The 12,852-nt window shown below is 34.1% G+C and overlaps 1 protein-coding gene across 1 annotated transcript in view; it reads right to left on the bottom strand.

Annotated features, from left to right (window-relative positions):
• LOC143387461 (integrin beta-6-like) overlaps nt 1–7,425 on the bottom strand; it is a 49,623-nt gene extending 42,198 nt beyond the window's left edge. Inside the window, exon 1 of the mRNA XM_076841863.2 lies at nt 7,186–7,425. Coding sequence (XP_076697978.2) covers nt 7,186–7,425 — 240 coding nt within the window. The remainder of the gene's footprint in view (nt 1–7,185) is intronic.
• Nucleotides 7,426–12,852: the final 5,427 nt, after the last annotated feature.

Below are 12,852 nucleotides of genomic sequence, written 5' to 3'. Positions count from 1 at the left end.
ACTCAGGTGGAATATCTTTATAGTTTTGATGCTGCATTTCCCTGGTGACTAAAGGTATTGAACATTTTTCATATAGTTGTTGGCCATTTGTACTTCCTGAAAATTTATGTTCAGTTCATTTTCTCCTTTATTGATAGGGTTGTTTTATTACCGTTAAGGTTTTTGTTGTTGTTGTTGTTGTTTAGTTTTTTTACATTCTGGACATTAATCCTCTGTCAAAGAGGTAACTGGCATAGATTTTTTTCCCCATTCTGTTGATCTTTTCTTTATTATGTTAATTGTTTCCTGTGCTATGCAAAAGCTTTTTTAAAAATCGATACCATTTAATTTATTGAGGCTTGCTATTATTTCTTGAGGTATTATCATTCTGCTCAGGAAAAGATTTTTAATTTGAGGTCCTGCTGTTTATTTTTCTTCTGTTGACTGTGCTTTTGATATGATATACAAAAAAAAAATTGACAAGATTGAGGCCAAGGAGTTTGTTCCTTATATGTTCTGTTAGAATTTTCAAGGTTCCAGAATTTACATTTGTCTTTAATTCACCTTGAATTTTTGCTTATAGTATAAGAGAAGATTATCATTTTAACAGGGTTAATTTTCCCAGTTCACGAACTTGAGATATCTTTGTGTGCTCTACAATTTCCTTTATCAATGTTATACTCATCAATGTAAAGATTTTTCTCCATTTTAACTTTATTCCTAAGTACTTTTTTGTCTTTGTCCATTTTTATTTTAATATTATTATTAAATTTTTATTGGTTCTTTTTATTTTTATATAAAATAGGATTCATTATGACATAATTATAAAAGCATAAAATATATAATTTGTTCTAATTCATTCCCCAGTACTTCCTTTTGTTTTAATTGATTTTATTTTTTTAAATACATAACAGTGGAATGTATTACAATTCTTATTTCACATAGAGCACAATTGTTCATATCTCTGTTTGTATATAAATTAGGTGGACACCCAATTCGTGTTTTCATACATGTACTTTGGATAATTATATCCATCATATTCCACCATCCTTGCTAATCCCCTGCCTTCTCCTTTTCTCTCTCCCCTCTTCCCTATCTAGAATTCATCTATTCCTCCCATGATCCCCCTCCCTATGCCACTATGAGTCATCCTCTTTATATCAGAGAAAACATTCAGCATTTGTTTTGGGGGATTGGCTATATTCACTTAACATTATCTTCTCCAATGCCATCCATTTACCTGCAAATTGAGTGATTTTATTCTCTTTTATTGTTGAGTACAATTCCATTGTGTATATATACCACAATCTTTTTATCCATTCATCCACTGAAGGTCATCTAGGTTGGCTCCACAGTTTAGCTATTGTGAATTTTGCTGCTATAATTGATGTGGCTGTGTCCTTGAGGTATTCTGTTTTTAAGTCCTTTGGATATAGTATGAGGAGAGGGGATAGCTGGGTCAAATGGTGGTTCCATTCCTAGATTTTTAAGGAATCTCCATATTGGCTGTACCAATTTTGCAGTCCCACCAGCAATGTATGAATGTACCTTTTTCCCTGCATCCTCGCCAACACTTATTGTTGTTTGTCTTCATAATAACTGCCATTCTGACTGGAATGAGATGATATCTTAGAGTAGTTTTGATTTGCATTTCTCTAATTGCTAGAGATCATGAGCATTTTTTCATATATTTGTTGATTGATTGATTGTATATCCTCTTCTGAGAAGTGTCTGTTCAGGTCTTTGACCCATTTGTTGATTGGGTTATTTGTTTTTTCATTGCTTAGATTTTTGAGTTCTTTATATACCCTATAGACTAGTGCTCTATTTGATGTGTGAGGGGTAAAGATTTTCTCCCAGGATGTAGGCTCTCTGTTCACCTCACAGATTGTTTCTTTTGCTGAGAAAAACCTTTTTAGTTTGATTCCATCCCATTTATTGATTCTTGATTTTAATTCTTGCTCTATAGGAGTCCTATTAAGGAAGTTGGGGCCTAATCTCACATGATGGAGATTAGGGCCTACTTTTTTCTTCTATTAGATGCAGAGTCTCTGGTTTAATTCCCAGGTCCTCGATCCATTTTGAGTTGAGTTTTGTGCATGGTGAGAGATATGAGTTTAATTTAATTTTGTTGCATATGGATTTCCAATTTTCCCAGTACCATTTGTTGAAAATGCTATCTTTTCTTCTTGGCACCTTTGTCTAAAAGAAGATAATTGTGATTTTGTGGGTTAGTCACTGTATCCTCTATTCTTTACCATTGGTTTACCAGTCTTTTTTGGTGCCAATACCATGCTGTTTTTGTTACTATTGCTCAGTAGTATAGTTTATGGACTGGTTTAGGGATGCTATCTGCTTTATTCTTCCTGCTAAGGATTGCTTTAGCTATTCTGGATCTCTTATTTTTCCAGATGAATTTCATAATTGCATTTTCAATTTGTATGAGGAATGCCATCAGGATTTTGATCAGAATTGCATTAAATCTTCATAGTGCTTTTGGTAGCATGGTCATTTGATTGTATTAATTCTGCCTATCAAAGAGCAAGTTAGATGTTTTCATCTTTTGAAGTCTTATTTGATTTCTCTCTTTAGGGTTCTATAGTTTTCATTGTATAGATCTTTCACCTCTTTTGTTGATTCCCAAGTATCTTTTTTTTTTTTTTGAGGTTATTGTGAATGGGGTAGTTTTCCTCATTTCCTTCTCACAGGGTTTGTCACTGATATACAGAAATGCCTTTGATTTATGGGTGTTTATTTTATAAACTGCTGCTTTGCTGAATTCATTTATAAGTTCTAGAAGCTTTCTGGTGGAGTTTTTTTGGGTCTTTTAGGTATAGAATCATTATCAACAAATATTGCTAATTTAAGTTCTTTTCCTATATATATCCCTTTGATTTCTTTCATCTAATTGCTCTGGCAAGTATTTCAAGAACTATGTTGAATAGAAGTGATGAATGAGGGCATCCCTGTCTTGTTCCAGTTGTTAGAAAAAATGCCTTCAATTTTTCTTCATTTAGAATGATGTTGCCCTGAGGCTTCGCTTAGATAGCATTTGTAATATTGAGATATATTCCTGTTATTCCTAGTTTTTATAGTGTTTTGAACATAAAAGGGTGCTGTATTTTGTCAAATTCTTTTTCTGAATGTATTGAGATGATCATATGATTCTTATATTTAAGTCTATTGATGTGATGAATTATATTTATTAATTCAATATTCTATATGTTGAACAAAACTTGCATCCCTGGGATGAATCCCACTTAATTATGGTGCACAATCTTTTTTGATATGTTTTTGTATTCGATTTTCCAGAATTTTATTGAGAATTTTTGCATCTATGTTCATTAGAGTTATTGGTCTGACGTTTTCTTTCTTTGATGTGTCTATGCCTGGTTTGGGGATCAGGGTGCTATTGGCCTCATAGAATGAGTTTGGAATTACTGCCTCTTTTTCTATTTCCTCAAATAAATTGAAGAGCATTGTTATTAGTTCTTCTTTAAAAGTCTTGTAGAACTCAGGTGTTTGTCCATCCAGTCCTGGGCATCTCTTGGTTGGTAAGCTTTTGATGGCTTCTTCTATTTCCTCACTTGATATTGGTCTGTTTAAATTGAGTATATCTTCCTGACTCAATCTGGGCAAATCGTATGACTTCAGAAATTTGTCAATGTCTTCAATTTTTTGGAGTATAAGATTTCAAAATAATTTCTAATTATCCTCTGTATTTCTGTAGTGTCTGTTGTGATATTACTTTTTCTATCATGTATGCTGGTAATTTGAGTTCTCTCTCTCTTCTTTTTGTTAGCGTGGCCCAGGGTCTGTCAATTTTATTTATTTTTTCAAAGAACCAACTTTTTTAATCAATTTTTTCAATTATTTCTTTTGTTTCTATCTCATTGATTTCAGCTCTAATTTTAATGATTTCTTGCCTTCTACTGCTTTTGTTGCTGGTTTGTTCTTCTTTTTCTAGGGCTTTGAGATATAGTGTGAGGTCATTTATTTGTTGACTTTTTATTCTTTTAAGGCATGAACTCCATGCAATGAATTTTCCTCTTAGTATTGCTTTCATAGTGTCTCAGAGATTTTGATATGTTGTGTCTATGTTCTCATTTACCTCTAGAAATATTTAAATCTCCTCCTTGATGTCTTCTGTGACCCATTGTTCATTCAGTAGCTTATTTTTTAGTCTCCAGGTGATGGAGAAATTTTTATTTTTTTATTTTGTCATTAATTTCCAATTTCATTCCATTATGTTCTGATAAAATGCATGGTAGTATCTCTACTTTTTTTATTTGCTTAGAGTTGCTTAATGGCAAAATATATGGTCTATTTTACAGAAGGATCCATATGCTGCTGAGAAGAAAGTGTATCTGCTTGATGCAGGTTGAAATATTCTATATATGTAAGTTAAGACTAAGTTATTGATTGTGTTATTGAGTTCTATAGTTTATTCAACTTTCATTTGGAAGATCTATCCAGTGGTGAGAGAGGTGTGTTAAAGTCATCCAAGATTATTGTGTTGTGTTCAATTTTACTCTTGAACATGAGAAGAGTTTATTTGATGAACATAGCTGCACCATTGTTTGGGGCATATATATTTATGATTGTTATGTCTTGTTGGTGTATGGTTTACTTGAGCAGTATGCAAAGTCCATCTTTATCCCTTTTGATTAACTTTGGCTTTAAGTCTACTTTATTTGAGATGAGTATGGAAACCCCTGCTTGCATTTGCAGTTCATGTGAGTGGTATGATTTTTCCCAACATTTCACCTTCAGTCTGTGTATGTCTTTTTCTATCAGATGAGTCTCCTGAACGCAGCATATTTTGGGGTCTTTTTTAAATCCAATCTGCTAGCCTATATCTTTTTATTGGTGTGTTTAAGACATTAACATTTAGGTTACTATTGAGACAAGGTTTGTATTTCCAGCCATATTTGTTTATTTTTGTTATTTTACTTGAATTGGTTTTCCTCTTTGATTAGTTTTTACTTTAGTGTACTACCTCCCTCTGCTAATTTTCATTGCTGTTTTTCATTTCCTCTTCATGAAATATTTTGGAAGGATGTTTTATAGTGCTGGTTTCCTAGCTATAAATTCTTTTAACTTTTGTTTATCGTGGAAGGTTTTTATTTCATCTTCAAATCTAAAGCTTAATTTTGCTGGATACAAGATTCTTGGTTGGCACCCGTTATCTTTCAGCACTTGATATATGTTGTTCCAGGATTTTCTAGCTTTCAGAGTCTGTTTTGAAAAATCTGCCATTATCCTAATTGGTTTTCCCTTATATGTAATCGGATTCCTTTCTCTTGTGGCTTTTAAAATTCTCTCCTTATTCTGTATGTTGGGCATTTTCATTATAATGTGACTGGGTGTGGGTATGTTTTGATTTTGTACATTCAGCATCCTGTAGGCTTCTTGAATTTGGATTTCCAATTCATTCTTCATGTTTTCCTGATATTATTTCATTGAATATATTGTTCATTTCTTTGTTTTGGACCTCTATGCCTTCTTCTATCCCAATAACTCTTAAATTTGGTCTTTTTATTCTATCCATATTTCTTGAATGTTCTGCTCGTGGTTTTTTATCATTTTTGCTATATGGCCTATGTTCATTTCAAGATGATTTACTTTATCTTTATTGTCTAATGTCCTATCTTTTTAGTGGTGTACTCTGTTGGTGATGCTTTGAGTTTTTTATTTTGTTTTTTCTTTCTTTCATTTCAAGGATTTCTGTTTGGGTTTTTGTATAACCTCTATCTCCCTGTTGAGGTGATCTTTTGCTTCATGGATTTGTTTATGTAGCTCATTGTCGAAGTGATCTTTCATTGCCTGTGTTTGTTCTCTTATGTCTTCTTTGTGATCCCAAAACATTTAAGCCATGTATATCCTGAAATCTTTCTCTGTCATTTTTTCTGCTATAGCTGCCAATGCTTCTAATGATGTGTTGTTTTGATTTGCTTGTGGTACTTTATTCCCTTATATTTTCATGTTGCTCATGTGTCTTCCTTTCTAGCTCTGTGGATCTGGTGTTTTATTGTTTTACCCTATAGATTTATACAGCTCTTATAGGGTTCCAAGATCTCTCCTTTGTGGGGAAGGACAATGTTAACAGATCCCAATATCAACAATACATCACCTATAAACAAATTGTTGTTGTTAAGACATTTAGAGTTTAGTCTTAATGTCCAGAAATGTTGGATTCTATTATTATTTAAAATATAATCAGTGGTTTCATAAAATTGTTCACAGTTTCTGCCAGTGGACAATGAACTGGGGGTCAGGTGTAGGACAATATGTTGAGGGGAGAAGATGTGAGGGTATATAGTTAATATATCTTAGGAAATATGAAGGACGAATCTAGTGAAGAGGGTTAGTAGCAGGAGAATACATAGAAGGTAATTTGGGGTAGACAATTATGTGGGAAGACAGTGCAGTACATAAAACAAACACATATATGGTTTTAGAAAAATACAGGATGTTAAAATAGTATAATTTGGAGGGTGAAGGAAGAAGAAAGAGAAAAAAGGAAAGAAAGAAAGAAAAAAAAGAGAAGAAAAAGAAAGAAAACAAAAAAGGGCTTATGCAATTTCTCTACATTATATTATTCAGGTGACTCAGTCCTCAAAGTCCTATTTCATTCAAAGTTTCATACATATGTTGGGGATGTGATGGCCAGAGGATAGAAGGGTAGAAGAAAAAGAAGAAGTAGAAAAAAGACTCTTAGAAATCCATTTCTTTCTCTTCTCACTCAGTAGGTGGGGTTGGCCCATTCAGTAGGTGTCTCTGCCCTCAGGATGGTGTAGGCAACCAGGGTGTGAAGACTGGACCTGGTGTGGAGTATCTGGAATCAGGGAGTGCCTCCCACCAGTCCCAGCAGGGAAATAGTGCCTCACAGATTTTTTTTGTTGTTGTTGTTTTTGTTTTGTTTTTGTGACCACTCATCTGGCTTGAGCCACGGGTAATGTCTCCCTCTATTGCCTGGAGATTTCCCAAATCTTGATCTCTCTGTTATGCTCTAGACTTTAGTCCCCTCCCCTCTCTTATTTATCAGGTCCCAATTGCGGGACCTCTCACTTCCAGGCTAACACCAGGTAGGCGGTGCCCTGTTCACACTGCACTCCTGTCCAACTGAGAGCTGTTCCTGTGTTGGGTGGTCACTGTGCCAAGTTAATGCCATTGGGGAAGGGGGAGGAATTGGAAATAAGTTACCTGGTCAAATGGTGATTTGATCTGATAGCCACGCCAACCACAAAATGTCAAGGAAGTTTTCCCAAGATGGAGTCGGTCTGCTTCTAGAGCCTGGGTGTCTGATGATGTGGAGGGAGCTGGGTGATGGCTTTGTGCTGTGGGTAGGTAGTTGCGAGTGACCTGTGTGGGAGCAGAGCACAGTATGGAGTTCTGCAGAGCTGTCCATAGGTGTTTCTGCAAAGCTGCTTGGGAGCCATGCATGAGCTAGAACTGCGGGCTTTGGGTTCGGAGTCCAGAGACTACTCAAGCTCAGAGACTCTGATTTCTGCACGGGTGGTTACAGTGTTGGTGATTTCTGCAAAAATACACCAGCCCCTGGAGATCCAATCTGGGAGCTGCCCCCACCTAATATGGTGAGATTGTTGAGCCAAGATGGCGATGGTCTGTTTTCAGCACCCGAGTGTCTGGTGAGGAGGGGGAGCCAGGCAATGGTGTTGGACTATGGGTAGGTAGCAGCTGAGTGACCTGTGTGGGAGTGGAGTGAAGTCTTGATGATCTGCAGATGTGGTTGATAGGTGATTCTGCTGAGGTGCTCGCCAAGTCTTGCCTAAACTGAAAACTTCAGGCTTTGGGTCCTGCTCAAACACCAAGGCCTAGAGCCCTACCTGGGGTCACAGTGCTCATGATTTCTGCAGAAAGTAGCTGTTAGGGGTCCTCTAACACTCTCAGAGTTGCAGTATTTTGACTAGATGAGATCTGGATCACAGAGCAACACAGAAAGCTGCCTCCCTCTGTTCTGCCATCTTGAAACTCTCCTGTTCCTAAGTATTCTACTCCTTTTTATGCTATGTAAGTGGAATTATTTTCTTAAATTCTTTTTCAGATTCTTATTGAAAAGAAATGCAACTGGTTTTAGTGTATTGATATTCTTTGAGGGAATATTACTGAATCCATTTATTAGTTCTAACAATTTTTGCTGCATCTCATAAGTTTGAGAATATTGTCTTTTTATTTTATCTGCCTCCATATATATTTTAATCTATCTAAAATACTGGTTGAGTAGTAGCGTATCATTGATTTCCATGTGTTTGTGAACTTTCCAAAGTGTTCCTCTTTTCAATTTCTATCCTCTGAAATTTCTTAAGTTTTGCTTGCAACCCAACATATGCCTGACCCTGTAGAATATTTCCAGAGTGTTTGAGATGTTATGTAATCTGCTGCTGTTGGTGGGAATGTTCTGAATATGTCTGTGAGATCCACTTTGTCTATAGTGTTAGTCAAGTTCACTGTTTCACTATTGATTTTCTGCCTGGATGATCTATACTTTGTTGAAAGTGGGTTATTGAAATCCCCTGCTATTGTTGTATTGCTGTCAGTTTCTCCCTTCAGTTTGGTTAATATACACTTTATTCGGGTGTTCCAGCATAGGCTGCATGTATATGTCTGTTTTTATAAAAGCATCGCATTGCCTGTAACGCTGAGCCTTTTGGGATCATAATAATACTGGTCTCACAGAATGAGTTAGAAAGTATCTTTTCCTCATCTTTGCTTTCTTTCTTTTTATTTTTATTTATTTATTTATTTATTTCAGATATACATGAAAAATTGGCATGAACTCTTACTTAAATATTTAAAAGAATTTATCAATAAAGTCATCTGGACATAGGCTTTTACTTGTGGAAAACTTTAAAATTTTTAATTCAATCTGTTTGTTTTTGTGGGTCTATTCAAACATTCTATATTTTCTTGAATAATTTTTGCTTTTCTAGGAATTTATTTTATTTGAGTTATTTAATTAAGTGGCATCCAGTTGTTCATAGAATTACTGCATCTTTTCTCTTGTTTTAATTCCCTCTTTCATTATGCTTAGGCATATCTTATTTTTAAAGTATATTTTAGAGAGCCTGTAATGCCACTGACTCATGAGGCTGAGGCAGGAAAATCACAAGTTTGAGGCCAGCCTCAGAAAATGAGTGAGGCCTATCTCTCAAAATAAAACATAATAGGGGTTGAGGAGGTAGTTCAATCCCTAGTATCACACACAAAAAAGCTATATATACCAGAAATTAATTAAATTTATAAAAGTATGAATAATACTAAGGTAAATTAGTAAAGTATGTTAGTAGAAATGAGTTATTAAAGATATCTAAACACAAACACATATATTTGAAAGTGTAATATGATTCTAGATATACATAAATATGTACAAGGTAATAAAGTAGAAAACATCCATTTAAGCAAAGGTCTTGACTTTAGGATTTTATTAATTAGAATACAGTATCACCAGTCATTTTTGTAAAATATATTTTGTGTGAAATATGTAAAGTTTATTCAGGTTAAAGCAGAATAGAATGGAATATTAACAAATATAATTCATGCTTTTAGGAGATTTTTTAAATTTGACATTTTATTTCTAATGAAATAGTATCAGTGACACAGTAGGAAAGTAACAAATATAAGCAAATTAAACCACAACAACAACAAAAAAGTAAAGTGTGGGATAAATTTTGGGACAATGATAATACCATAATCCTGGGTAGAAATTTCTTATATTTTCTCCTTAATTGAAATGTCACACAAAAATCATCTATTTCTAATTTCAATCCATATTTTAGATAATATTAATAATATTCCCAATGTCTTATATATCCTAGGAAGAACTCCCTTATTACCTTATTTATCCCTAAAAGAAATCTATAAACACTTTCAGTATTACCATTAAGCAAAAGAAGATTTGAACTTATAGAGATATTAAGAAAAACAAAAGCATATATAAGCAAATTTGCATAATTTGCCTGGTTGAGTACTTGCTTTCTATGGAAGTCTTGCAGAAGCCTCTAGCTAAGCCAGAATCCACTGACATTGGCACTTTAATGGCTTAAGAACATATAGGTCATATGACCAATGACAGATCCCATTAACACAGTTAGGGGGTCAGAAATGGGTTTATGCATCCACTCCATCTCAACTACATCTGCTCCTTGACTCACCCTGGTATCTCAGCAGCATGGTCATCAACTTACAATAGCAGGCATTCCATTCATTTATTAGAATGAAGTAAAAGTCTTGGCTTTTTAAATAACTGCATGAGAAAGAGGATTCGTTCATGAAATTATTCACAAGTGCCGGTCTCAATTGCATGTCACATAGGGATGTTTGTAGCTCAGCTGCCTCTCTTTTCTTTGTAAGTAAGGTGTTACTGGCTCTCATTCTGTGATGAGTATCAGAGTAATGTCCACAGAACAAAGTAAGACAAAAGATCCTTTCTTCTTTTTGTTATGTACTTTTCCCCCTTTCCAATAAGAGAGAAACCCCTGAGAGCAGAGTAGGAAGGTGTCTCCACTTCAATAATCACACATTATAGTGAATGAAAGACAGTAAAGAAACAAGCTTTGTATTTTCATACTGAAAATTACTTTATTCTTGGACCATAACCGTTCAGTTGCTGATAAGGATGACTCACAGAGCAAAAATAAGATTGTAGTTTTTCAACTTTATGACTTATTATTAATTGTAAAGGATTGATATTTTTAAATTTTACAGGTTTATTTTACTCTATGTGCATGTCAAATAAGCAGATTCTCAAGAAATTGTAAATGAGAAGAATATTATGTGGGTCAAAAGAAAGAATAACAATAATGAGATGGATATTTATAAAATAGAAATGTTATGGTCATTTTGTCTGAATAAAAACAATAGAAATCTCATTTACTGTTTGCATTTAAGAATATAAAATGATACACTATGATGAAAAATATAATTTAGTTGTACAGCTAGGCAGCAGTGCTTTTTATATAAAGTCAAGTAGAAAAATTAAGAAAAGCTGATTAGGACCTAAAGAATTAGTCAGTAATTTATAAGAACAGGAAAGAAGAATCAGTGCACAGTGTCAGTATTGAATGATTATGTTACAAGATTCTTTATAACCAAAAGGTGGCTATTTCCTTAAGTAAGAGTTTCAAAGTGGGAAAGCAGGATAAAGAAATGTATGAAAACATGGGAAGTAAACCAATTCTGCCCAGAGGATTATTAAAAATGAACAAGGTAAAAAAGCAAAAAAAAAATCCATTTAAGCAAAGGTCTTGTCTTTGAGTTTTTATTAATTAGAATATAGTATCACAAGTCATTTCTGTAAAGATAAAAAAAGAACTACATCAGACAATAAAAAGATGGAAAGATTCTCCAAATCAGTAATGGCAGACTAAAATGCAGAGAGGGGTCCTGTGTTCCAGCAATGAAATAGCATATAAATCAGTCTAAAGAATTTCATCTTGAAAAATGAAACATCTTGAAAAATTGTCAAATTGCCAGAAAGATTTCATTAAGATTTTTGAGAAACATAATACAATTTTTTGTCATTTTATAATTCAACCAACTATTCCTTCCTAGTAGGTATACAATGACCTTAGAAGTTAAAGCTGACATCATTGAATGCCTTTGAAAACTTCAGAGGGTAGAGCTTGGCAGACACCTGTGATTCTTCAAGGTGTGTGTGTGTGTGTGTGTGTGTGTGTGTGTGTGTGTGTGTTTGAAGCTAATTAATGTGTTACTTTAAGAAGACCTGAAAGATTATTTTAATATTTATCCCAATATGAAATGAATAGCAAGTCATCTTTTTATTGGTTTCTGACATCATATAAAGATTACTGGGGTGAAAAATGCCTCACTAAATGAGTCACATTTTCTCAGTTTTATATTCTAAATGGAGTTTTTCTAACACTTTTCTCATCTGAAGAAATCTATGAGACACCGTATTTTAATTAGAAAAGAAATTTAGTTCATACAGAGCAGGGAGATGTACAGTTTTACTGATTGCTTTTTGTTTCCTCCTAAGAAAACTGGTTACATGGCTAAACATAAAGGTCAAAGGAAAACAGTCATTATGAGCTTAGTGCATGAAGTTAAAGAGGTTGATTCAATACAAAAGTAACATCATCTCACTCAATAAGTTATTTTTCTACCTTAATAAATGAATAAATAAATAAATAGTCACACACCATTGATGATTATACATATTGTTACAAATAAATTTAATCTTATTTTTTGGGGTGGGGTTCTTTTTTTTTTTTTTGTCTTTTTTGGAACTGGGGGTCAAACCCAGGGCTCTTCCAATTCAAGGCAGATGCTTTGCCACTGAACCACATCCCAGCCCTTGTTACAATTAAATTTAAAGAGCATAAGTAATCAACCAATGTAAAAAGACAGCTTGACAATTTAAGCATCTGCGCTGAGGTTAAAAAAAAAATCATTTTTCACAGGAGGTTCAGCTGCAATAATAGCACGTGAGCTTTGGTTGAATGCCCAGTGCTATGCTTTTTTTCTTACTAATGCTGTGAGTGTGGAAATCCTAAAGCAGCGATGGAAACAGGAGACAGGACATACACAAATCAGTAAGGAGTCTGCACTGCAGATTCTTTACCTTTTGCCACAGAGACCTCATAGGATCTAGATTCAGACAGATATATTTTTATTAAATATTCTCTTGTAGAAAGGGCTGTCATGCTTAAAATTATAAGAAATTAATAAAAGAAAGATAGGATTTTTGCACTCCCAAAACTGCCAGGGTATTACAAACATAGGTATGTCTAAATAGGCAAAGTGAAATGGAAAATTAAGACAATTTATCTACCTACTGGAGAAAATTTCCTCTTCCATTAAAGAAAGAAAACTCATCATGAATGAATCTGA

The sequence above is a fragment of the Callospermophilus lateralis genome, unplaced genomic scaffold (assembly GCF_048772815.1).
Source record: "Callospermophilus lateralis isolate mCalLat2 unplaced genomic scaffold, mCalLat2.hap1 Scaffold_137, whole genome shotgun sequence".
Classification (NCBI taxonomy): domain Eukaryota; kingdom Metazoa; phylum Chordata; class Mammalia; order Rodentia; family Sciuridae; genus Callospermophilus; species Callospermophilus lateralis.
Note: the sequence above shows the minus strand (reverse complement) of the source record. Positions and strands in the feature narration are given on the sequence as shown.